The sequence below is a fragment of the Mirounga leonina genome, unplaced genomic scaffold (genome assembly GCF_011800145.1).
Source record: "Mirounga leonina isolate KUSES-001 unplaced genomic scaffold, KU_Mleo_1.0 Mir_174, whole genome shotgun sequence".
Taxonomy (NCBI): domain Eukaryota; kingdom Metazoa; phylum Chordata; class Mammalia; order Carnivora; family Phocidae; genus Mirounga; species Mirounga leonina.
Genome location: NW_023270451.1, coordinates 49896873 through 49921054, shown reverse-complemented (window position 1 = coordinate 49921054; position 24182 = coordinate 49896873). Strand labels below are relative to the sequence as shown.

Below are 24182 nucleotides of genomic sequence, written 5' to 3'. Positions count from 1 at the left end.
CAGGGAACTCCACGGGGGCCGGCACTCCTCAAATCCGTGTGTATGACAACCATTTATTGCAGCTCCTTATCTAAATAATTGCCTCAATTTGAACCTGACTTTGAGTTTGCCTGAGAAGTGTTCTCTTTGGGATTTTGTCATCGGGGCTTTGATCGGGGCTGAGTGGCTGTGGACAGTGCTGTTCCTAATGGGGCCTTCACCCCAGATGGGTTCCCTTGGCCAGATGGTCCTGGCTGGAAGCCATACTTGGATGGGAAATGAAGCACTTTGGAAAATGCAGCCAGAATGTATTGACGATAACTTTAGGGATCCAGCGAGGAAATGTACTCCACAAAGGGTCCAATTTCCTGCTGGGGAATCATTTGCTTGCTGAGTGATCATTAGAGCTGAGTCTGGGAATCATTAAAAAGGAGAGCAGCTCCTAATGCCCATCCGGTGCTTCGCTCTTCTCCACATAGGGAGTCCTGCACCTGGATGCTCCCCCGAATCTCCCAGGAAGCACACTGCGGGGAGGGGCTCTATTAGCCCCAGTCCTTGGGGGACCCCACCGTGCTGGGAAGAGCTACATGTAGGCACCACAAATCTCATCTTTCCTAACCCTCACAGGGCCTTCAGATACCTGAAGACAGGTGGAGCTCCCGTTCACACTGCGAACACCAGCCCAGCTTAAACATTTCGCACTCCTGGCAATGCCCCTTTGATGGGAAGCGTTAGAAAGGGAAGACGTGGTTGACACTGTGCTCCATGCTTACCACTCTCCGAGATGACGGCCTTGGGGGCCTCAAGTCTGCTACTCAACGTATGATCATCTGGATCAGCTAGGAATGCATTAAACACGCAAATTCTCGGCCCCACCCCAAGCGACTGAATTAGAAACTCTGGGCTGAGGCCAGGTAATCTGCATTGTAACAGCCTCTCCAGATGACTCTCACACAGTTTAAAGCTGGTGTTATTGGATGGAGGAAAGACCTTCTCCTTTCGTTTTCTACCTAAAAGCCTTTCTTTTACAGGTAAACTCTTAAAGAGATTTAAGGAACCGTAATTCCTGAACCTTAAGGGCCACCTATACTTTGTACATCTGAAGCCTTGCTCTTGATAACCTCTCTCAGCCCACAGAGTTAGATGATCCCCCTCTATGCCCTCTCTTTCAGTAGTTCTTATGTTATTGGACACAATTAATAGTTGAAGGGACCAGGAAAAAATTGTTCATGGCCAGAAGCATTCTCTGCCCATCTGCATGATCGGCAGTAGGTAAGGGGTAGGACTGTCTTCCATTCCTAGGGCTAAAAAAAGAATTGCCAGTTTGTTAACTTTAGCTGACGGCACTCCCAGTTCATAGTAAACCCGAGGAGCACCTCTGAGATTCTTGTACTCAGAGGAAAAAAAGAGAGAAATTAAAAAAAGATTCTTGCTACTTAGAGCATGGTCCATGGACAGGCAGCGTTGACCTCAGCTGGGAGTCTGTTAGAAATGCAAAGTCTCAGGCTCACCTCAGACCCCCTGCACTGAAATAGGCATTTTCACAAGATCCCACAGTGATTTACAAGTTTGGCAAGTGTGAGAAGCCTGCTCAGAGCCTTCCTGTTTTGTATACCTCATCCCTATTAGCCCCCCCAACCAGCCCCCACGAGCCAGACAGCCTACCAGTTAACTCCTGAGTGAAGGGCAGCATAGAAACGTTAGTTTATGTGAGTTTAGATTCAAGATTCCACAGTGGGTAAGTATGAGGGGACGGTCTGAACCGAGGTCTACCTCCTGCTACTCTACCTCCCGGCTGGACAGGTGAACTAGCCAGAGCACGGCAGGTGCCCAGCGGAGGCCAGCCGCCTCACTGAAGCCTTAACATCCTTTCTCCTAAAAATGTCCCAGGAAACAAAAGCATCCTCTGAGAGCCCTCAATCTGAACTCTGCCTAAAATCGTTTTATGTACAACAGTTGGTTCTCAAATCTTCTGCTTCGCCCACAGAGCAGAAGGCAGCAATAATACTCTCCTAAGTAAAAGAGGCTCAGCAGGCCAGAAAAGGGTGGAAATGGGAAGATGTGTATGATGGGGAAGAAGTCTCCGAGGTAACTGACCTGCACAACCCGAAACTACCCCTCACAAATGTGTTTCTAAAATCCCGGGGTCAGCCCATCCCCTGCCTCCATCAAAATCACGCTGGTTCTTGTTTTTTAAAACCACAGATTTGTGAACCTCATCCTTTGCCGACTCGGAATCTCTGAGGTTAGGGCCAATCTCACGAGATCTCCCAAGCAATTTTAAAGTTTGAGAAGCTCAGACAAGGCTCGACAATCGCTGATTTTGAACTCGGCCTTCATATTCTTCATACCTGTGGTCTAGAAGGACGGTTTTGACTCTTCAAAACAAACGTACCATCTCGGCTGTCATCCCACACTGTGAAAGCATCTGACTGTGGCTCTTCTCAGATAATCCTGGGAGATAACATGAAGGGAGCCGGCCCGCAGCATGGTGCATGGGAGACACGCAGCGGGTACTGGCTGAATGAATGAATCAAAGGGATGGCTCCTGAGGATCCCGAGGATGGCTTCTCTCTCCCGGGATATATCACAAGAACGACCACAGGCTGGACTTGTTTCTCTAGCCTCAGACCAAACAGGGGTGATATCATTCTTTAGCACTGGCCGCACAACAAGCTGGTTGAGATGGCAGAACACTTGGTCATCAACACCACATCCACCCTACTCTTTGGCTCGGCAAGAGGGGACCTCAAAGTCAGACATGTTAACTCCAATCTACAAGGTGCCCAAGGTGCTGGCATTTAGCCATGTCAAGTCCTAAAGGAAAAGAGTCCTTTGGCTCTGTTTGAGATGTGCCTCATCTTGGGTCTGCCCTCGATCAGCTCACTCTGCTTATCTCTGCAGTGACAGGAGGGTTCCAAGACTTGAGACCAACTGTGTTTTGTTTGTGGACCTTTGGACTTCTTTTTTCTTTCTTTCTATTCTTCCCCATGCCTGAAATGGCTATTCCTTGCGCATCTGATCCTGAGTGAGAAACATAAATAGGAAAGGCATTCCGCCAAGTTCAGGGGTCCCTTCCTCGTCCCTGTCCAGTTACGTTAGAATGAATCTGGGGGTTCGGTGAGCTAGGCATAAAGATGTGTTGTAGTGGTGACCGCACAGTTAGCTGGAGACAGAATATCAAGGGTACTGGCAGGCATTTCAAAAGCCAACTCCAAACAGCCACCCTGATCCTGCTTCCTGGATGGTGGGAGAAGGGTGTTTTCACTCAGAAGCCTCTGGGTCAAATTTCCAGATAAACTTGCTTTGCTTTGAGTTGCTTGTTTTGCTTGCTTTTCAGAGTGTGGAGGTGACTTCTCCTTGACAATGAGTTTTCCACATGTGAACCACTCAGTTTCCCTGCACACTCAGCGGTGGCCATTAAAAACACGGTAAATGATGGATAAAGCAACACAGGTAAGCTCTCCTTTAAAAAGGTAAATTGCCATCATCCAATAAAGATGTCCCTGTTTTAGACCGTGGGAGGTCAAGAGACTGAACTTTCATTTGAATACTATAGAAACCGGAGCAAATGACAGACACAACATTTTTTGTAATGTTAACAGTAAGCAGGGCTTATCATTTGTCAGGATCTTCAAGGGCGGAAATGTTACAGACAATAACAGAAGCCAGTACATCTACAGGGTATCGGTGAAGGATCACATTTAGAGTGAAACCAGAGATTGGTGAAGGCCATTAAAAAATGTCAGTGTACTCTAAGAGAAAACACCAATGCAAAAGCAAATTATACCTGTCAGCTAAATATTAACCATGTTTGGCCTTCTAAGTATAACAAGTCTATTACAAAGTTTTCCTGGGATATTTAGACCTTAAGATGTTGATATTTTGAAGGCCTATGGGGCAGCTGTGTCCTCAGTTCCGTTGCTTGGTTGTCCTAGGTTCTAAGTGCCTTCACGGTTCTCAGAGGTCTGAGGGCGGCCCCTGGCACACCTCTCTGCAGAGCTGGGGCTCACACACAGCGTGTAAGATGGACATAAAGCAAAAGTGAAAAGTCTTTAAACCCTCCTTCTGTCTCAATCTGTCCAGAAGAGAAAAAGTTTGCTCACTGGCTTATACCCTACGTTCCCACAGAGCCAGGACCATCATAGAAGAATGAAGCCCCTGTCTTAGTCAGGGCAAACACAGGTATGTATCCAGGTGCAACGTGGGACAGAGAGCGATGTGGGGGGGACTCCAGGGCGCTGAGCCCTCCCCTAATACAGCTACAGCACTGCCCATCACGTCCTGTCCTAGAGGGCCACGAGTCTGCGGAGGGAGAGAGCACAGGTCATCCTCTCTGCTCCTGGAGGGCTCACTGAGCAACTACCATTTTCCATTATTGAAAGAAAGAACTGGGCTTGTTTCCTCCTGGCTTTGCAAGTTTCCTCAGAGGGCCACCTTCCTGGGCCGGAAGAAGAGGAGGAGCTTCCGGACCCCGGGTCTTGGTTCCCCACCTATAAAGTGTAGGGATGGGAGGAGATGACCCCACCCCAGGGTATTTCCAGCTCCAAAACTGTATGATTCTAGAACTCCGGGAGGAGAGGCTGAGAGAAGAGGGAAAGGCGGAGGAGGGATGGGTGAGGCAGCATAAAGAGGGGAGAGGGATTACAAAATTCTCACAAACACTAAAACTCCTTTCTCCCTCTTTCTCTGGGATAATCGCTGCATGACCTCCGCGGAGAAGCTGATTGCGTTGGCAGGACATTGGGTGAACTTCCCAAAGGCTTTCCCGCAAACAGGGAGAGTGGATTCCACTCCCAAAAACGGCATCAGCTTCCCTTCACGTGGCCTAGGCCCCCCAAAGACCCCTCGCTAAACTGCCCGGAGTAAGAGCATAGTTTTAATAGGCAGTAATTCTAATAGGTCAGGTTTGGCTCAATCCAACCACAGTAAGAAACACAGGTGACCAATAATCTACAGGCAGGTCAGCTTCTGAATCCTGTACGAAAAACAGAGCCAGAGAGAAGGAGTGGGGAGGGCAAGGAACGGACATTTATTAAGTGCTTTTCACAGATTACCCCATGTAACCCTAACGATAACCCGTGAGGCAGGTAATACTACTCCCCTGTGACACGGGAGGAAACCAGCGCTCGGAAAAGCAACACGGCGAGGCCCCTCACCGGCAGTAAGCGGGCCGGGCAGGGGGTGAACCCAGGCACCGCCAGCTCCAAGGCTGAAACGCTCAGCGGAGAAGCAGCTTCGAAAACACGACCCCGCCGTCGGGCGCACGGGACGGAGCGTGCGCACGCGCATGCGCGCACGGCACCGCAGGCATTCCAGAGCGGGGGTCTCCGCAACCAAGCCCCGCAGGGCTGCGGGCGCTTTCGTCATCGCTGCCCCAGGTGGCCTGGATCCTGGGGACACGGCGGTTCTGCAGAGCTCCGCGCATCAGACCGCAGCCTTGCTCCTGGCAGAGACCAGGCCCGGGCACGACGAGCCCGTTCTGTAGCTTATCCCCAAGCACTCAGAGCTTCGTACGGCAGCCCCTGCTCTAAAGCTCAGACCCCATCCTCCATCATCCGTGGAGGGAGGCAATGGCCTTACAGCCCCCACATCCCTGGGGCGGGGGGGGGGGGGGCACTTCCAGATCAGCTCCGTGAACACGCGCTCTCCGTGGGGACCCGAAAGGAATTCTGGGTGACTGTTCATCCCTGTTTAAACAGTCTTATCATGCTGAGGAGGATAAAGAGCAAACAAGGAGACGTCTCCTCAGCCTCCACAACCAGCTAATCATTAGCTGCTTTTACAGAGTCAAGTGAAGGGACACCCACATGCACTCCTGTCAACAGAACGCTGCGGGTTCTGGGAGCTGCTCCTCTGTGTTCCCAAAAGTTACTTACCACGTGTTTCCTGAACAAGATGGTTAAAAATAAGCAAAGCGGGGGAAAGGCCTTTCGAGGGCAATTGAGACATTCTTCTGCAGGGGGAACGGTAAAAGGGCAAGCAGAGAGAGGGGGAGATTTGCGGGAGGTGGCAGCTAGGTTGGGAGGGGAGGGAGCCACGCTCACACTGCCCTCCCCACTGTCCTCATCAGTCCTCACTGTCGCCCCTCAGGGCCACTTCCAAAGGTTCTTTTCTTCTCCAAAGGTCTTTGGATGTGAAGACTCTTAATCTCAGATGGGAGTGAAGACTGTGATGGTTTTGTGGCGGGGGTTTTTTCCCCTCCTCTTTAAATGGAAGCTTATGTCGGGATATAAATGAACACCAGCTCATTATAGGAGAACTTGTAAAGCAGACAACCACAGAACGCCACCATGCCACAGTGAGCACTGCTAACCTTTTGTGGATTTCCTCGTAGGTTGTTTCCTACGGATTTCGTCAATACGTCTGTCTATTCCTACAGACACACACGGCTCTGTGTTCTGTTCTTCCTGCTTACCACTGTGCCACGCTTTTACAAACCCTTCTAAATCCACTCCACAGGACTTCTCACATGCTATTATATATGTGATGTGGCATGCCATCCCACGGTGCTGGATGTTTCATTGGTTGAAAGAAATTTCTGCTTTTTGGAGGCTCATTTTGTTTCACTATAAACATCCTAAAGCCACCTAACAAAGTTGCTGTAAGACCAATTCTACCCTCACCTGCTCAAAGTGATTTCATCCATGGGTTTAAATAAAAATCCTCAGTAAGTTACTGTTTACAGTGATATCTTCATTTCTGAAAGTAAATCAGGAGGTCTTTGCTTATTTAAATATACATACCTATGATAAACAGACGGCAACACTGTGGATGACTACAGACATTAAGCTTAAGCCCCCAGAATGTACAATCAGAGAGGAAGTGGCACTTCCTTTTTTTAACTCCCTGATATAAGAGATAGGAATCTTCATAAATAGTTCAGTTTCTTTCACCTTCAGATAAACAACTTTCACCTTTATTTTTTTCCCTCTAGCTTTGTTTTTTAATAAAATGTCTCTTTAGAGAATTTGTCCTGTGGTCATTCTATCTGTGAGGACCCTCAGGTGTCCCTGCCAAGCCAGAACACGGTGGGATGTCTACCCCGCTCTGGTGCCTTAAACAAAGCTGTGATGTTAAGTGGGGTCATGTTCAAGGATGAGACAGAGTTAAGTGGGCAAAGAGGAGTAGAGAGCAACCCAGGCAGTGGAACAGCACATGCAAAGGGCCTGTCGTGGGACAGACATGGAGAGTTTGTAGGACAGAAAGGTCAATGGGGCTCCTGCATAGATGGTGAGCGGCAGAATGGCAAAATGAGTTTAAAGGAATGTCTGAGACCTGGCCATGGAGAGCCCTGCCTGCCCTGCAAGGAGTTTGTTCCTTATCTTATGAGCAATCCTAAAATCGGTGAAGGGCACAAACCACAGATCTGCATTTTTAAAGGGCCACCGAGCTGCCGTGTAGAGCGTAGGCTGGAGAAGGGCCAGATCAGTTAGGCAGTGCAGTAAAATATGAGGGTGGTTTGACTAAAAGGAGAGCAGTGGACAAGTCTGAGAGATAATCACGAAACAAGCATCACCTGACTCCCAAGAAATGAAAATAGGCACTCCAACCAATACTGGGATGGGAATGTTCACAGCAGCACCCTTCACAACAGCCCAAAGATAAAAACAACCCACATGCCCATCAACCAATGAATGATACACAAATTGTGCTATATCCATAGAATGCAATGGTAGTGATCCACGACAAGACATGACATGTTAATCCCTGTCTGACATGGATGAACCTCGAAAATATTATACTGAGCGAAAAGGCCAGACACAAAAGGCCCCATGTTGTATGATTCCATTTATATGCAATGCCCAGAATAGGCAAATCCATAGAGACAGAAAGCAGACTGGCGGTTGCCAGGGGCCAGGGGAAGGGAGGAGGAGTGACTCCTTATGGGGTACCAGGTTTCCTTTTTGATGATGAAAATGTCTTGGAACCAGAGAGAGGTGATGGTTGCCCGACACTGTGAATGTGCTAAATGGCACCAGATGATGTGCTTTCTAATGAGCTCTGCAATGGTTAATTTTATGGGATGTGAATTTTACGTTGATAATAAAGAAAGTGCCTTGGAACAATGGATTGGATGTTGAAGGTAAAGCAGAGGAACCACTCTGTTCATTCAACAAACACCAGGCGTGAGCCCAGGCGAGGGCCGTCACAGAGCCCTCTGCCCGGCAGGGAACATGGGGTCAGTGCTGGCCCGGGGGGGAGGCCACCTCGGGACTGGGGTGACTCGGTTGTTCTCACCACATGGTTACTGAGCCCCTGGAAGAGGAGCAGGGCACCCAGTAATTCCTGGAATAGAGGCTCTTGGAAGCTCAAAAAAGACAGTTTTAGGGCAAATAAAATAAATACTTTGTCCCAAATTAGGCATTAAACGTGTGAGTAATGATTGAAACTAATTATTCTAAGTGGAAGCAGGTCTGAAAATAGCAATGAGTTTTGGAGGATTTTGTGGCTATTTTAGGAGAGCATAAGAAAGCTTACAGGCAGAGCAAAGCACCCCACGTCGGAGCAGAGACATTGGGATGGCCATGCCACGGTTTGCTCCGAAGATGTCATTCCACAGATTCTAACAGTTTCACGTCACCTGAGAAACATGCCAACGACGAGGGTTGACAGCACAGAGTTTCACTCGGTCCTTCCTGATGAAATGCTAAACCAAAATTTCGATAGGAAATGTGATCCATATATGTTACCACATTTTACTCATGAGCAAAAAGGCATCTGCCCCAAGCTTGTAAGATGACAACAAGACAAGCCATGTTGGTGTAGCCAACCATAGCTCTTCCCTTCTAGAATCTCCTTCCCTTTTTGATATTTTCAGGTGAACAGGCTCAAAGAATGGGTAAGATGGGTATAGATCAGGAAAAGAGTGTCTCTAGACCCCCCAAAACCATCCCACAGTACAATTTATTAATAAGAGTATTTTTACTTCTGAGGTTTCAGATATGGCAATAGAAAGGGTAAGGACACGTTAAAGGAAGATGGGAGAAGAGAAAAAGCCAAGAAAAGAGGGTAGGAAACCATTATTTAGGTACTTAAATCCAAAGAAAATCATCCAAAGAGAAGCAGAACAAAGCCACAGTTTACATTAGCTCCCCATCCTTACCCTCCTACGAGAACACCACATCTTTTTTTCAGCCCCAGAGATAGATTTTTCTCAGTCCCTAAACACAGACAACTCATTCACTCTTAGACTCAGTCTAGGCTGCAAGGCTCCCAGCCCTTCCCTGTGCGTTCCTGTGAAGAAGCCAGAGTTATTTAGGAACCGTCACATTAAACAAAATTAGTTCTTACGGACCCTCAGGGAAATTGCTCTTGTTGCCATTTTTCTTATAAAACGCCAGCCTTCAGCTATTCTAAATGGTGTTTATGCAGCCTGCCATCCTTAGCAGCAATAATAATAAAAATAAAGATTTCAAAGCTGTGGGTGAAAGTATTACTGATTCATGACTTATTTTATTTTGATTTGCATTATGCCAAATCCTACACTTTCAAGCCTTCATATTTCCTAAACTATTTCAGGGCAAACCACATATATTTGATTGTTCTTTTCTGCATGGGCAGCAAGGGATGGAGAGATGGGTGATTTGTCACCCCCAGGCAATTTCTGGCAGCAAGAACTCTAGGTGGTGGATCGTGAAATAGCATTCTTATTTTGGAGAATGTCCTGAGACTCATCCCTTCTCAGTTTTCTGTGCTAATGGGAGAAATGGAAAGCCAAATCCCCAAACTATCTTTTAGTCAACCTCCCCTCCTGCTACATTTTTGGCCAGAGGCACTTAAAAATAGCCTAACTGCCTGAGGTTAGCTTGACAGGCTCTCCAGCTCCTTTCAAGCTACCGGGAGTGGGTGGAGTAAAGGCAAACAGGGCAGAGAGAAGTGGTACAAAAATCCAGTTGCACACCGGGCAACGGCCATGCCACGGATGCCAGAACAGCATCCTGCAGGGCACCAAGAGACGTCCACGTGAATGGGTTGTACCCAAAACAGCTCACTGCGAGCCAAACACTACCGCTGCTCTTTCCACACGTGGCTTGATGAGACCTGCACCATGGCTGGAGAAATGAGGAATGTGGGGCTGGAGGGGTTAAGATCGCCCAGAAGGCAAGGGGCTGAGCCAGGACCCAAATCCTTGTCTGTGTGACCCCACTATGCCCTTCAGCTTCCTGCTGAAGCAAGAACAAGGAGAGGAGTCATATGATCCACCTTGCATCTTAGAAGGTTATCTGTTAACACTATAAATGAAGGACGGAAACAAAATTCAACTACGGAGACCAAGTAACCCTTTTCTATGTTTTAATTTTTCCCTCTGCTTTCAAGTTTTCTAGAAATCTCACTTTTCTAGCCATTGTATAAATACCAATCAACTGGATTGAACTTTATCCAGGAAGAAGACGTGCTGGTGTGCACACACACACACACACGTTGCATTTTTTTCATAAATAAAAGCAAGTTAAGTGCTGTTGCTAAATAAACACCAAAAACAACATTAAAAAATGTCCCTGCCACATCCTGAAATGATGCCTAAAAATACTCGTTACTTCTTCCCCTCTTATTCACAAATATAGCCATACAGATTAAGTGCATAACAGGGATGTCTGGGTAATGAGAAATAAAATGAACAATCGATATGTAGCAATTTATTCTTCAACTAGAGGTTTCAGCCAGGTGGAGAGAGGAAGAGAAGACAAGTCTTGCCTGTGAGGGAAGATTAGCAGTAATAAAAACTACAGTCTCATAATTTTGTAATCAAGGAGCGGGGAAGGCTTTAATCTACGCCCACTCCTCCTACCCCCATCTCTGGAGCTGGTACAAATGCTGGAAATTCAGGCCAAAAACCAGAGCTTGTCACTTTCCCTTCCAAGTTCAGCTCTTTGGCTTATAAATGCTGGGGATCTTGCTTTAGGCCTGAGCACTTCTGATTCCTGTGGATACCAAGGGCCTGACACATCAGGAAGATGCTCTGTGTCTCAAGAATGACTACAGAGCCACTTAAATAAATCTCTTGACTGGCTACTGGTACAGGAAGTCACTGACATAACTAGGAGGGCAGGTAATTTTAGAATAATTCATATATGGGGAGCTGCTTTGTTTTCTCTGGCTGTCTTCTTCCAACCTAATTAATTTTGCCTGTGAAAATGGATCTGCGAGGGCGCCTGGGTGGCTCAGCTGGTTAAGCGACTGCCTTCGGCTCAGTTCATGATCCTGGAGTCCTGGGATCGAGTCCCACATCGGGCTCCCTGCTCAGCAGGGAGTCTGCTTCTCCCCCTGACCCTCCCCACTCTCATGCTCTCTCTATCTCATTCTCTCTCTCAAATAAATAAATAAAATCTTTTAAAAAGAAAATGGATCTGCATCTCATGGACGAGAGTTAGGTGGGACAGGTTGGGGGCAAGGCAAGGAGTGCCGGGCAGCACAGTGAGAATGTGGAGAAACCAGGTCTAGGATCTAGAAAAGGGTCTTGGACTGTGTTCATGAGGGACGTCAGTACACTTTTCTGAAATTCTACCAAGATAGATCAAAATCTCTGAAAGCAGGTGGGATGCTTTCTGAGAAGTTTGGAATCTTGTTAAGGCCCAAGCTTACCATTTCAATGCCTCCTGAAGGTTAATAAAAAAATATTTTATCAGCTGTAGGACTTACTCATTCTAAATGGGTAGTTAACAATTTGATAGATTTCTCCACTGAATTAATTCTGACAAAGCAAGCCCTAGTGACCAGCTCATCAGGATAATTTTACCCACTGAGAACACGAAGCATAAATGTTTAGCAACTGAGCAAAACAGTTTTACCTGCCTGCCCTTCTGTTTCATTTAAAATGACAAACCAACCCACAACTTGCTAAGTACAAAGTCATGCTCTCAAGAAATGAATGAATGAATCATTCATGAAAAGTCTCAGATTACTCTAAAAAAGTGAATTGAAAGTTCTCTCAGCACCAACTCATTGTTAGCATTTCCTGATAACAGAAGCATTTGAGGGTGGACTAAATAAGACAGGAAGCTGCATGTAACTCCTGTCACCATGGTGATGTGAGTGCTTGTACAAGGTGGTGGCTACACACAACAATTTTGAAGGGAATGCAGTGAGTCGAGCACGTTTTCTCTCTGTTGAGAAGCAACATAGAGTCAAGAGACTAACAAGGTCAGAAGGGAAAGTGCTCAGGATATACCTGAGGGCAAGCCTTTCGAGTACTTGAAAAAAATCCCAGAGCGAGCCTCTTCCCCTCCTCCAAGCCAACAAATAGTGCAGGACAGCAGTTTTCAAATATTTTTGACCATGACTCATAGCAGTAAATGAATTTTCATATGGCAATCTGGATTATTCTATTTGTCTGCCTGCCAACTGTGTATGTATGCATGTAGTATGTATGTATCCATGTATCCATCCACCTATCCATTCATCCATCCACCCACCCACCCACCCACTCATCCACCCATCCATTTGTATATACATATAAGATAATGATGCCAATAAGAAATTGATGCCAAATGGTAATGTGAATCCACAGGAACAAATGAAGTGAAATGGAAATGGTAAATAAGAAGGTTAATGTAGCTCATGCTATAAATAGATACTTGTTCTCCTTTCTTCTCTCATCATCTTCTTCAAAAGACATACAAGCATATAAAGTAATGAGTATAATAACATATAGTTGGGTCTGTAGCATAGTAGTTAGATGTAACATGTATAACAACAGCTCAAAAAGGGGAAGGGGAGGATATAGCTGTACAGGAGAAATGTGTTTATCTCTCATTGGAATTAAGTTAGTTCAAATCTGAAAGAAGTTAGTATAAATCTGATACATTAAGATTTATATAGTAAAATCAAGAGCAACTGTGAAGAAAATAACTCAAAAAGCAGAGTGAAAAAAATCATTATGGAAATTAAAATGCTACCTTAGAAAATACTCACTTAATGCAAAAGAAAGCAGTGAAAGAGGAAGAAAGGAACAAAAGAAGACGTAAGATATAGAAAACAAAAAGTAAAATGGGAACTGTAAACTCAACCACATCAATAATAACATTAAATGTGAATGGATTAAATAACCCAATCAAAAGGCAGAGACTGTCAAATTGGGTAAAAAACAATATCCAACCATATGCTGGGTACAGGAGATAGCACTTAAGATTAAAAGATACAAGTAGGTTGAAAGTAAAAAAATTTAAAAAGACACATAAGACAAACAGCAACCATAAGGAAGCTGGAATGGCTAAACTAATATTAGAAAAATAGACTTCAAAATTAAAGCTGTTACTAGAGATAAAGAAGGACATTTTATAATAATAAAAGGGTCATTCACTCAGAAAGACATAACCATTATAAATATATATGCACCAAATAACAGAACCCCAAAATACGTGAGACAAAAACTGACAGAACTGAAGGAAGGAACGATAGTTGGGGACTTCAATACCCCACTTTCAATAATGTTTTGATAATGTCTCAACAATTAAAGAGAAAATTATCAGAAAATAAAAGACTTAAGCAACAATATAAACCAAACAGACCTATAAACATTTACAGAACACTCAGTCAAACAACAGCAGAATACACTTTCTTCTCAAGTGTACGTGGAACATTCTCCAGAATAGATCATATTCTAGGCCATAAAACAAGCTTCAATGCATTTAAAAGGACTGAAGTCAAGTAAATCATGTTCTCTGACCACTGTGGAATGGGAAAAAATTAGAAGTCTATAACAGAGGGGCACCTAGGTGGCTCAGTCATTAAGTGTCTGCCTTCAGCTCAGGTCATGATCCCAGGGTCCTAGGATCGAGCCCCACATTGGGCTCCCTACTCTGCAGGAAGCCTGCTTCTCCCTCTCCCACTCCCCCTGCTTGTGTTCCCTCTCTTGCTGTGCCTCTCTCTGTCAAATAAATAAATAAAATCTTAAAAAAAAATAAGTCCATAACAGAAAGAATTTTGGGAAATCCACAAATAAGTGGAAATTAAACAAAACACTTGTAAATTCCCAATGGGAAGAAAGAAGAAGAAATCACAAGGCAAACTAAAAATACTTTGAGATAAATGAAAATGAAGATGCAACATACCAAAACTTATGCAAGTCATCTAAGCAGTGCTTAGAAGAAAACTTATAGCTGTAGATGCTTATCTTAGCAAAGAAGAAAGATCTCAAATCAATAGCCTAAGCTTCCGCTTGAAGACACCAGGGGGGAACAAAAAGAGTAAACTAAACCCAAAGCAAGGAGAATGAAAGAAACAAGAAAGATCAGAGCAGAACTGAATGAAATAAAAGATAAAAAATAACAGAGAAAATCAACAAACTCTAAAGGTCTTTGAAAAGCCCAACAAAAAATGAGAAACCTTTAGCTAGACTGACCAAGAAAAAAGAAAAAGAGAGAAGACTCGTGATATTCCCCCCTCAAGATCTCCTGCCTGAACTCTAGCTGAACACCCAGGCCAGGCAAGGCGATCAGGGGAAAAGCCAAACAGATATGGATCTCACCCAGGGCTGGCTCCTTTCCAGGGTTGATGGCTCGCCCATGTCTGCCTGCTTTCAGAAGCTCTCGGTGCTTTCAAATAGTTGTCTGCATTTTACAGTTGACCGCTGTTATCTGAGGGAAGGCTATACTGATATAAGGTACTCTGCTATTTCCAGAACTGGAGCCTCCAGATGCCCTCTTGAAGAGGAAAGAAGGAATCTCAAGCCAAGAGTCAGCACAGAAAAAATATTAACATGGACACACTATGTTCAAATCATGGACTAGACAAGTGCACAAGACTGGCCCATCATTTATAAGCCACTACAAGAAGCCAGCCAAACTCTCTCTAGTTGATAATGATACAACTCTTAGCAAAACATAGAAAGTGGTGATTTTTCAAGGCCCCCTTTCTCTTTGAAGCCTGAATGAAATGATCTTTCTGCTCTTGGTATAGGCCTCGTGTTGGCCTCTGCCTGAGCTTGCAATCCACATGCATATGAGATTTCTCCTTTTTTCCTCTATGAATACAGAATCAATTAGGAAATGAAGAAATAATGAATTTAGAGTATGTAGGCAAAGTAATGGAACCATCAAGAAGAATGGCCCCAGGGACAACCCATCACAGGTAGAAGGCGGCAGTGGGATCAGGCTCACCTAGACAAGACAAGCTTCAGGGAGGATTTCTTTCCTTTTCCCACTCCCAAATTCCTAGCATTGTATCTAAATGGCTTCACAATGTTATGAAATATTGGTTAACATAAAATCATTATGTATTCATTACAAAAACAGAAACAGTGTTATACAGAAATTACCAGAAATGGATAACTGCCTATAAAATTTTTAAGTTTTATATAAAATCAGTTCACAATTTTTTAAAAAGGAAAAAAAAAAGTTTAAATAAAAATGCTTTGGGTTAGAAGCTGGCTAGGGTGAGCCATGATTTAATAAATGAACTGGGCCAGGGACCAGGCTCCTAAGGGTTCAGGATCACTGAGGAAGGATGAAGGCTGACTGTGTAGGGTACAGGGAACTCCAAGTACAGGAAAGAAGAGAAATAGGACAGGAGCAAAGAGGAAAGTAGGACAAGTAGCCACACCTTGCAGGTTTGGGGACTGCTACCACAGACTGTTTAACCCCTCCCTTCCCACGGAGCACTGAACTGCCATTCATTATTCATAATTAGAAAGCATGATATGACACGTTTATTGTTTTCTGTTTTTATGGATCATTTCCTTAAGATACGCATCCAGGAATGGGATTGCTGGCCAAAGGGTAGGGGCATCTCAAAGGCTGATAAAACGTGCTGCCCAAGAGCTTATGGAAGGATAGCGCCTCATCACCGGCCCTGCCCAGCAATAAATGGGGGCCCCAGCTCTATTGCACGTCAACATTCTATGCTGTTGTTTAAAAAACTTTGCTAGGGGCGCCTGGGTGGCTCAGTTGGTTGAGCGACTGCCTTCGGCTCAGTTCATGATCCTGGAGTCTCGGGATCGAGTCCCGCATCGGACTCCCTGCTCAGCAGGGAGCCTGCTTCTCCCTCTGACCCTCCCCCCTCTCATATTCTCTCTCTCTGTCTCATTCTCTCTCTCAAACAAATAAATAAAATCTTTGAAAAAAAAAACAACTTTGCTAACGTAACAAATTTAAAAGAATCTCTTGCTTAATTTGTGTCTCTTTGATAGCTAGGGAAGCTAAAGGGGGTTTAAGAGCCCTACTTGGAACTCTACTTTTTGCTCACTTCAAATAAAAGCTTTTCATAAAGAAAGAAAGATAGTGGAAGCCCCTAAAATTACATGGTATCTTGGTGATTTTAAAAGAATAAAGAGAAAATACATTTTTTTTAATGAACTGTGAAGCCTGGCCCATAATTCACTATGATGTTCCATTTTCTGGCAGCTGAGGTGCTGGGGGGCGGGGGGTACCCCAGCCAAGAGTCCTTTCCAGAACGGGCGTGGGGTCCAAGTGTGCAGCTGGCGAAGCCGAGCTGGTGAGGGGGTGGCTGTGCACCGCCCCCCCCCCCTTCGCGGTGGTGGGCCTGAGTCAGACTCCATAGAGCCAACAGGGGGAGCCTGATCTTCACAGGGGTCTCCATTTCTGCTTCCTGGCCCTTTCAGGAAGGTAACCAGCTGCCTGCTGGAAAGGATTTGGCCAGAAACACGATTACAATGAGTTGAGTCATGCTTAGACACTGATCTGGCTCAACCCACTTAAAAATAAATAAATAAATAACAGACACATGAATACTGACCATTCAAGATGGCAGTGGAATTAGGCTCAGAGTACACGAAGGACCAGGCATGGGAGAAAAAACAAACCAAGGGAGCTGAAGAATCTCATTCTGATATTTTTAAATGAGGACAGAGTGCTATTTTTTAATATATTTATTTATTTTTTTTTAAAGATTTTTATTTATTTATTTGAGAGAGAGAGAATGAGAGAGAGAGAACACATGAGAGGGGATAGGGTCAGAGGACGAAGCAGACTCCCTGCCGAGCAGGGAGCCCGATGCGGGACTTGATCCCGGGACTCCAGGATCATGACCTGAGCTGAAGGCAGTCGCTTAACCGACTGAGCCACCCAGGCACCCCAGAGTGCTATTTTTTAAAAAGTGTTTTTAAGTAGACTTTAAGATTCTCAAAGCTATTCATGTTGACACTGAGCCTAAGGGGAGGGTGTGTCTGCTGCATGTTCTCCACTGCCCCCCCTTGGCAGGCCCTCAGAGACCCGCAGCCCTCACATCATGCTCAGATGCTTCCTGGTCCTGTCCACATCCAGAGCCCTGAACCTCCAACTGCCTCCTCCTCCAATCCCCAGCCCACATTCTCTGTTTCCCCTGCTGGACCCAAGGGGGCTCAGGGAGATAAATACTACCTGCCTGTGTCTGTTTCACTACAAGTCATACTGTTAAAAGCCCTGAGTCTCAGCTCTCCATCACCTGGCCAGGGACCGACACTCTGGGTCAGCTCCCACTCCTCGAAGATGCAGAGATAGAAGCTTCCACAAAGTCTGCGAAAGCTAAGGTCCAGATTAAATGAGATCATGGGAGACAGGCAGCGGCTATCTGGAATGAAGCCCTTTCCTCTGGGGTCACTCCTGGTTCCCTAACAACTGCTATGGGCCCTGGGTCAAGGGGATACTTCAGCTCCTTTGGCGTCCATGTCCTGTCTGCAAGACGACAGGTTTAGAGTCCATGGTTTGAACAGTTTCCCGCAACTCTGGCATTCTGAGATTTTATATAAGCCATTCAAATGTATTTATATAACTGTATGCTCCTTGGTATACAGTACCACATAGGCACAGTGTTAAGGACTCAGTTGCTGCACAAACTAAATTAACTGGAAGTCCAAATCACAGCGAAAAACACCCCAAAAGCATATAACGTTAGAGCTAAAGCTTATGTGTGTACCCGGCGTATGTTCAGGAAAGCCTGTCACCAGCTATAGATACAAGACTTAGCATCCTTAGGTTATTCATACACGTCGACGTTGACTATTATTTACCCCTTATTTCCTTCTGGAAGTTCCCAGGAAGCTACTAACTTCGAATCACTAGGATCCAGCTGCAAAAGTCCCTGACTAGCCATTCACGTGCAAATATCAAGTTCAATTTTTCTAGTTTCGCTGGTGCAATGTATACACTTCATCTCCCACGTGCAAAAGAGGTCTGAGGGATCATCTGCTCCACCTATAGGAAAACTAGACTCAGCGCTGGGCTTCAAAGCTGAAATTCTAGGGAAAATATCCAGGAGCAGGCACGAAGACTGGCAGGCCTTTTGTCCCGGACAATTTGCCAAATGGGGGGAGGGCAGGGGTGGTAACTCCTTTTTCAATGTACTCTAATGGCGTCAGCTCAATCTCAAATTGGGCTTCTCAGGAAAGGAGGAGAAGGAGGTATCAGTGATGATGGTGATGATGGTGATGGTGACAACAGGAATGATCTCAGTAGCAGGGACAGCACTAGCCACCATCTCTCCAGTGCTCACTCTATACATAATTTCTTTTATCTCACACGTTATCTCACTTAATTCTCATAAAAAATCCCAGGGAGGTAGGTATTACTGTGAGCTCCCCTCATGTTAAAAAGAAACCGAGTCTGAGCAATAACTTGCCCAAGAGATCCTCCAGCTAGTAAACATCAGAGCTGGATTCAACCCCAGTCTGGGCACCCTCCGAGCCAGGGTTCCAGGGGACAGAGCGTGGGCTCAGCCAGCTTGTGATTAATGGCTGAGTCATGGCCTGCGGAGGCCGGGGCGGGGGTAGCACGGCGATGGCCATGTGCTGGGTGGCCTGAACCTCACACAGGCAGCTTTTCAGGCAGATTGGATCCGGGTTGGGTCAGCCGGTGCTCTGCCCTCTGGCCCGTCCAGCAACAGGGTGACCTCCAGCTGGAGTGAACGGCCAAACTATTGTTTGCAGCTTTGCAGGAAGCTGTTTGAAAGGGTCACTGAAAAATGATCTTACTAAATCAAGCTGTACCAATATTTTTATTTCCTTTCATGCAATGCCACGTTTAAAGGCATTAGACGGGCCCGTTTGTAAAGCCTGGGAAACAAGTCTGTGTGCCTTAAGTTCAGAAAAACAAGAGCATCCTGAACTTAAAGCAGAGAGAAGGGAGACAACAGGATGGCGTGCATCCTTCTTAGAGCCAGTCCTCGCTCTCGGGACCTGCTAGATGCTTGACGACAAAGCCCAGCGAAATCCAAAATATTTTGCCAGGGAAATGTCACATGTCCTGACATGTATGCATATTAAGTAATATTCTCATGGTTCCAACAGTTTTTTTAAGACAAGAAATTGGTAGAGAAACTTAGCTTTTTAATTGTATGGTTTATAGGTTATTTTTAAAATATATGACAAATGACTGACACTTGTCCAGGAAATGACTTTTTGTAGTGTTTGTAGAGAAGAAAAATTCAGAGACCTAATCCCCCCAGGGGTCCCTAACCTCCACCCCAATCTACTGCACCTGACTTAAGAGGAGCAGGGTTAGGAGAGGAGAAAACTGGAACCCTACTGAGTGTGTGAGGGTCACTGGGCACGTGCTCACCGTTCACATCTCCCCAGGAAGTGTGTTTTAATGGTGAGTAGGGCAGATGTTAGCCATAAAGGCCCCGGAATCCCAGTAAGAACCACTGGGGCAGGGAAGCAGAGAAAATAAGAGAAAACAGAGCATGAAAAAAAGAATTTTCCCCTTTTCACGATGTGATCAGGGATCCATTTAGAAAGTAAAACCCAAGTGTTTTAGGGTGGGAGGGCACCAGAGAGATCAGTTGTATGCATGAAGAAAAGGGCTTGGGCCTCCAAGGAAGGTCCCCTGCCAGGTTAGCAGCCAAACAGGGGTGAGGCTGGGAGGGGACCTCGGCTCTCCAACAACAGAGCCTCCCCAGAGCTGGCTCCGGGGCCCTGTGGAAGCCAGGAAAACCTCACCACTGTCACAGCTTAAATCCTGGGACAGGAGAAGTGAGGCAAATGGCTCGTAATTTGAAGCTTAAATACTAAGACCATATAACAATGCCTAATATTAGGGAGAAAAAGCACTAGAAATCTTAGTATATGGGAGACCCCAAAACATGGCTGCTTATCTTCAGTCTTTTCCAGTATGTTTTACATAATCTGACTATTTACTGGCCGGATTTAACCTGCAAGTACTTGGGAGGGAGATGACCCCCGAACAGCTTCCATACTGTAAGAAAGGCACGTGGGCAACAGATCCCTGCTCTTGGGACTGCGTCTGGAGGGGTACCAGTTCCACCGTGACTGGGTCTCAGGAGTTCAGCCATTGCAAACCCTAAAGGCAGACTGCCATTGGAAGCCCAGCTCCAAAGACAGTCAAAGAGGTTTGAGGTTTGCAGGATGTGTGTCTTAATGGAGGCCTTTCTGGCTCATTTTCTAAATGAAAGGAGGAAGCAGGAAAACTAAAGATAAAAACTGGGTTCTGACAAATAGAATGATGATGTTTGCTTCTCTTTTGGTGAAAAAAAAAAAAGAGCTTAACTGATAAAGCAAATATCTGACACCTCAGAGGTTCTCTATTAAGATGCGTGAGTCAGCAGCAGGGATGATGATCATAAATGCTATCCTCAGGACAGCTTCCTGGACCTTAGTGCACGCAACTCAACGGGTCTTGTTAGAATGCAGACTGATTCTGGGGGTCTGGGTGGAGCCTGAGATTCTGCTTTTCTTTTTTTTTTTTTTTTTTTAAAGATTTATTTATTTATTTGAGAGAGAGAGTACATGAGAGGGGGGAAGGTTAGAGGGAGAAGCAGGCTCCTCGCTGAGCAGGGAGCCCGATGCGGGACTCGATCCAGGGACTCCAGGATCATGACCTGAGCCGAAGGCAGTCGCTTAACCAACTGAGCCACCCAGGCGCCCGAGATTCTGCTTTTCTAACCAGCTTACAATGATGCTGATCTAGAGACCACACTTTGAGTAGCAAAGCTCTGCAGTTTACTAAGAACTTTTCTTGGTGGTTCTCTAACTTGTCCAGGTGCGTGAGAACCCATATATCATGAGGCTCTTTGGGAATCTACCTTATTCCAGCATTTGAACTGGGCCAGTCTTGCTGCAAAAAGTAATACGATGCCAGGTAATATACCATGTGTCCCTCAAAATGCCAATGACGACCAAGCTCATGTCAACTGGTTGCTTCTGGACTTTCCTAAAAATGTTTGCTACTTGCCTGGCATATAGAAGGCTCAACAGAGGCCTTGGTATAAATGAATAAATGAATGAATGAATGAATGAATGAATGAATGAATGAATGAACAAACGAAAGAACAAACAAAAGAAGGAAGGAAGCAGGACACTAAGTGAATTTGGCTCCCAGCTGGCCTCTGTGCATATTTAGACCATCTCGTAAGTCATTCCACTTGTCACGTACAGAGATGGGGGAATAATACAAAACCATCATTGGACTTGGTGAGAATGAGGGAGGAGGGGGTGGAGGGAGGGGGGAATACCGGGGGCAGCCACTAACTTCTGGGGGTCACTGAGCGCCAGGCACAGAGTTAAGTCCTTTACATTGACTGTCTACTTCATCTTCTCAAACTTCTGTGAATTGGGGATGCTAAAGATCTGCACTTTAGAGACTGGGGAACTGAAGTACAGAGAGGGTCAGTAACCCGGGATGCCCCAGTTAGGAAAGAGGAGGCAGGCTCAGCCCACAGCGAGTCCGGACCCCGTTCTCTGCCAGCAGTTAGTACCCCCAAACTGGCTTGCCCATGCGGCTTCTCCAAATCCAATATTAACACAGCTGAAAGACCTAATCGATACTCTCCGTGTCTGTGTTCTTATTATACGGATATAGCTTAGCACATGGACGCCACGTTTATGAGCTTTGTCTGATGGTTTCTGAGGTTTTTTTAAATTAAGGAGTAAAACAGGGGCACCTAGGTGGCTCAGTCGTTAAGCGTCTGCCTTCGGCTCAGGTCATGATCCCAGGCTCCCGGGATCGAGTCCTGCGTAGGGCTCCCTGCTCAGCGGGGAGCCTGCTTCTCCCTCTCCTGCTCCCCCTGCTTGTGTTCTCTTTCTCGCTGTCTTTCTCTGTCAAATAAATAAATAAAATCTTTTAAAAAAATAATTAATTAATTAATTAATTAAGGAGTAAAACAAAAGAACTGTAGAGAATATTGAGAAGAAAATTGTTTTTGGAGAGGTAAATTTTTAAAGGTTTCAAAAACACACGAAGAATCTTCATATGCTCCTCCCCCGAGAAGGGCCAACTGTTGGCACTATGCCCCATTTGCTTTGTCATCTACGCTTGCTCCTTCCCCCTCCGGCTCACATATACATACCCATATCTCCATTAGTTTTTTCTGACCCATTTGAGAAGAGGTTATAAACAGCATGCCCCTTTACTCCTAAACACATCAGTGTATAATTCCTAAGAATAAGTCCATTCTCTGACACATGCCAGTTACCGACGTCAGGGAAAGTTCACATTGATATAATACTTTCTAATCTAATCTACGATCCATATCCAACATTGTCATTAGGCCCAAGGATATCTTTTAGAGCCTCGTGCATTTTAATGGCTGGATGTGTATTAAGAATTAATACAAGTAATTAAGAATTAATATGTGTCGAGTGCTTTGGCATTTAGAAAGCCCTTCCACTACACAAACTCAGCTGGTTCTCATGTTGCCTCTCTGAGGTCAGGCAAGCAGCAACATCCCTGTTTTACCTGGGACGAAAATGAGCCTGAAGGAATGTTAAATTCAGAGTCAGTGCTCAGCAGCCCCCTCCCTGCACATCACTGCTTGGTGCTTAAAGACTTTGCTTCAGTGCCAACCAGCAGACTGGCCACTAATCCAAACATTTAAAATCCTACAAATAAAATAATATTTCTTGAGTGTTTATATCTATAACCACTTCCTTTTACACTAACATTATAGATTCTAATTAGCACCCATAGCTACACAGTCAGGAAGAGATGGAGCCACCCCAGGAGAGCACCTTGGTATGAGCTGGGAGGCCCAAGAGGGCCAAGACCCAAGCTCTCGGTCTTGCCTGGTCTGTTTTCCAGAGCCTACCCCACCTTACACACAGAACTTGAACTCATAACCCACAAAGGATCCCCAGGTGCGTGCTTGACTTGATCACAGAAAGCTGAAACACTGGATATCTCTTCCAGAGCATAGTGAAACATTAGTTTGAGGTGGGAAGGGAGTTTCCTAATCCTCACAAATAGCCTAAAAAGGGGATCAAACTCATGAACTTGCCTGTTAAACAGAAAAAGCACTGATTTGGGAAATGGAACCATGGGGTTCAAATCTCTACTCTGCCGCTTAGCTAATTTTCCCTGGGCACGTGACCTAACTTCACTGGGCCTCCATTCTACCATCCACAAGCCCAGAGAGTAACTACCACCCACAAGCAGAAATGGAGTGAAGGGGCCAACGTGGAATCTGGTCCAGTGCCTGGTGTTGAAAGGAAAAGAAAGGTTGCCTCTGCTTTCAACGCAACCCTGAAGGAGCCGAGCAACACTGAGTTTGTAACAGGATATGAGCAATGTAGGGAGTTTGGATGAAAATTTTGCATGGTTCACTGACTGTTAAGAACACAAAATAACAGACCCACTTTGCAGTAAGTGCTGTCTTTGGCGACAGGGAGTTGAATTTTTCCTGTGTGTGGCACTCTGCTCTAAGTTTGTGAATGTGGGGTAGTAAGAACAAAAGATTTACCTTTTCCAGGGCCTCTCTGTCAAGTAGCTCCTGCACAGCTAGAAGCTTGATGCTGTAAGAGAAAAATTGACACCGGGCTTGAAAACAAATCATTTCACGTCACCAAGCATCAGCCAATCCCTAGCCCACGAGAACAAAAGTTTGACGTGTCAGCCTGCATTTCTGCTGAGCCCCATCTAAAGTAACCTTTGCTTTGAATTGAAATGACCATTTCAGAACGATTAAAAATGTTTCTAAATCGTACAATTGACTGCATCATAGGATCTAGAAATTTCACTTCTGGGCATATACCCAGAGGAGTTGAAGATAGGACCTGAAACAGACATTTGCACACCCATGTTCACAGCGGTCAAAAGGTGGAAACAACTAAAATGTCCATCAACGGATGCAGGGGATAAACAAGATGTGGGACAAACGTACAAATGTGGAATTATTATTCAGCCTGAAGAAAAAGGAAATTCTGGCTCGTCCTACAACATAGAGGAAGCATGAAGACATGATGCTAAATGAAACAAGCCAGACACAAAAGGACAAATGCTGTCTGAGGCCACTTCTATCAAATAGCTGGCACAGTC

General features: G+C 45.4%; 1 protein-coding gene across 6 annotated transcripts in view; it reads right to left on the bottom strand.

Moving 5' to 3' along the window:
• EEPD1 (endonuclease/exonuclease/phosphatase family domain containing 1) overlaps nucleotides 1-24182 on the bottom strand; it is a 217049-nt gene that overhangs the window by 14748 nt on the left and 178119 nt on the right. For all 6 annotated transcript variants that reach the window (XM_035020906.1, XM_035020907.1, XM_035020905.1 and 3 more), the window contains one exon: nucleotides 23608-23659. In XM_035020906.1, the coding sequence (XP_034876797.1) occupies nucleotides 23608-23659 (52 nt within the window). The remainder of the gene's footprint in view (nucleotides 1-23607; nucleotides 23660-24182) is intronic.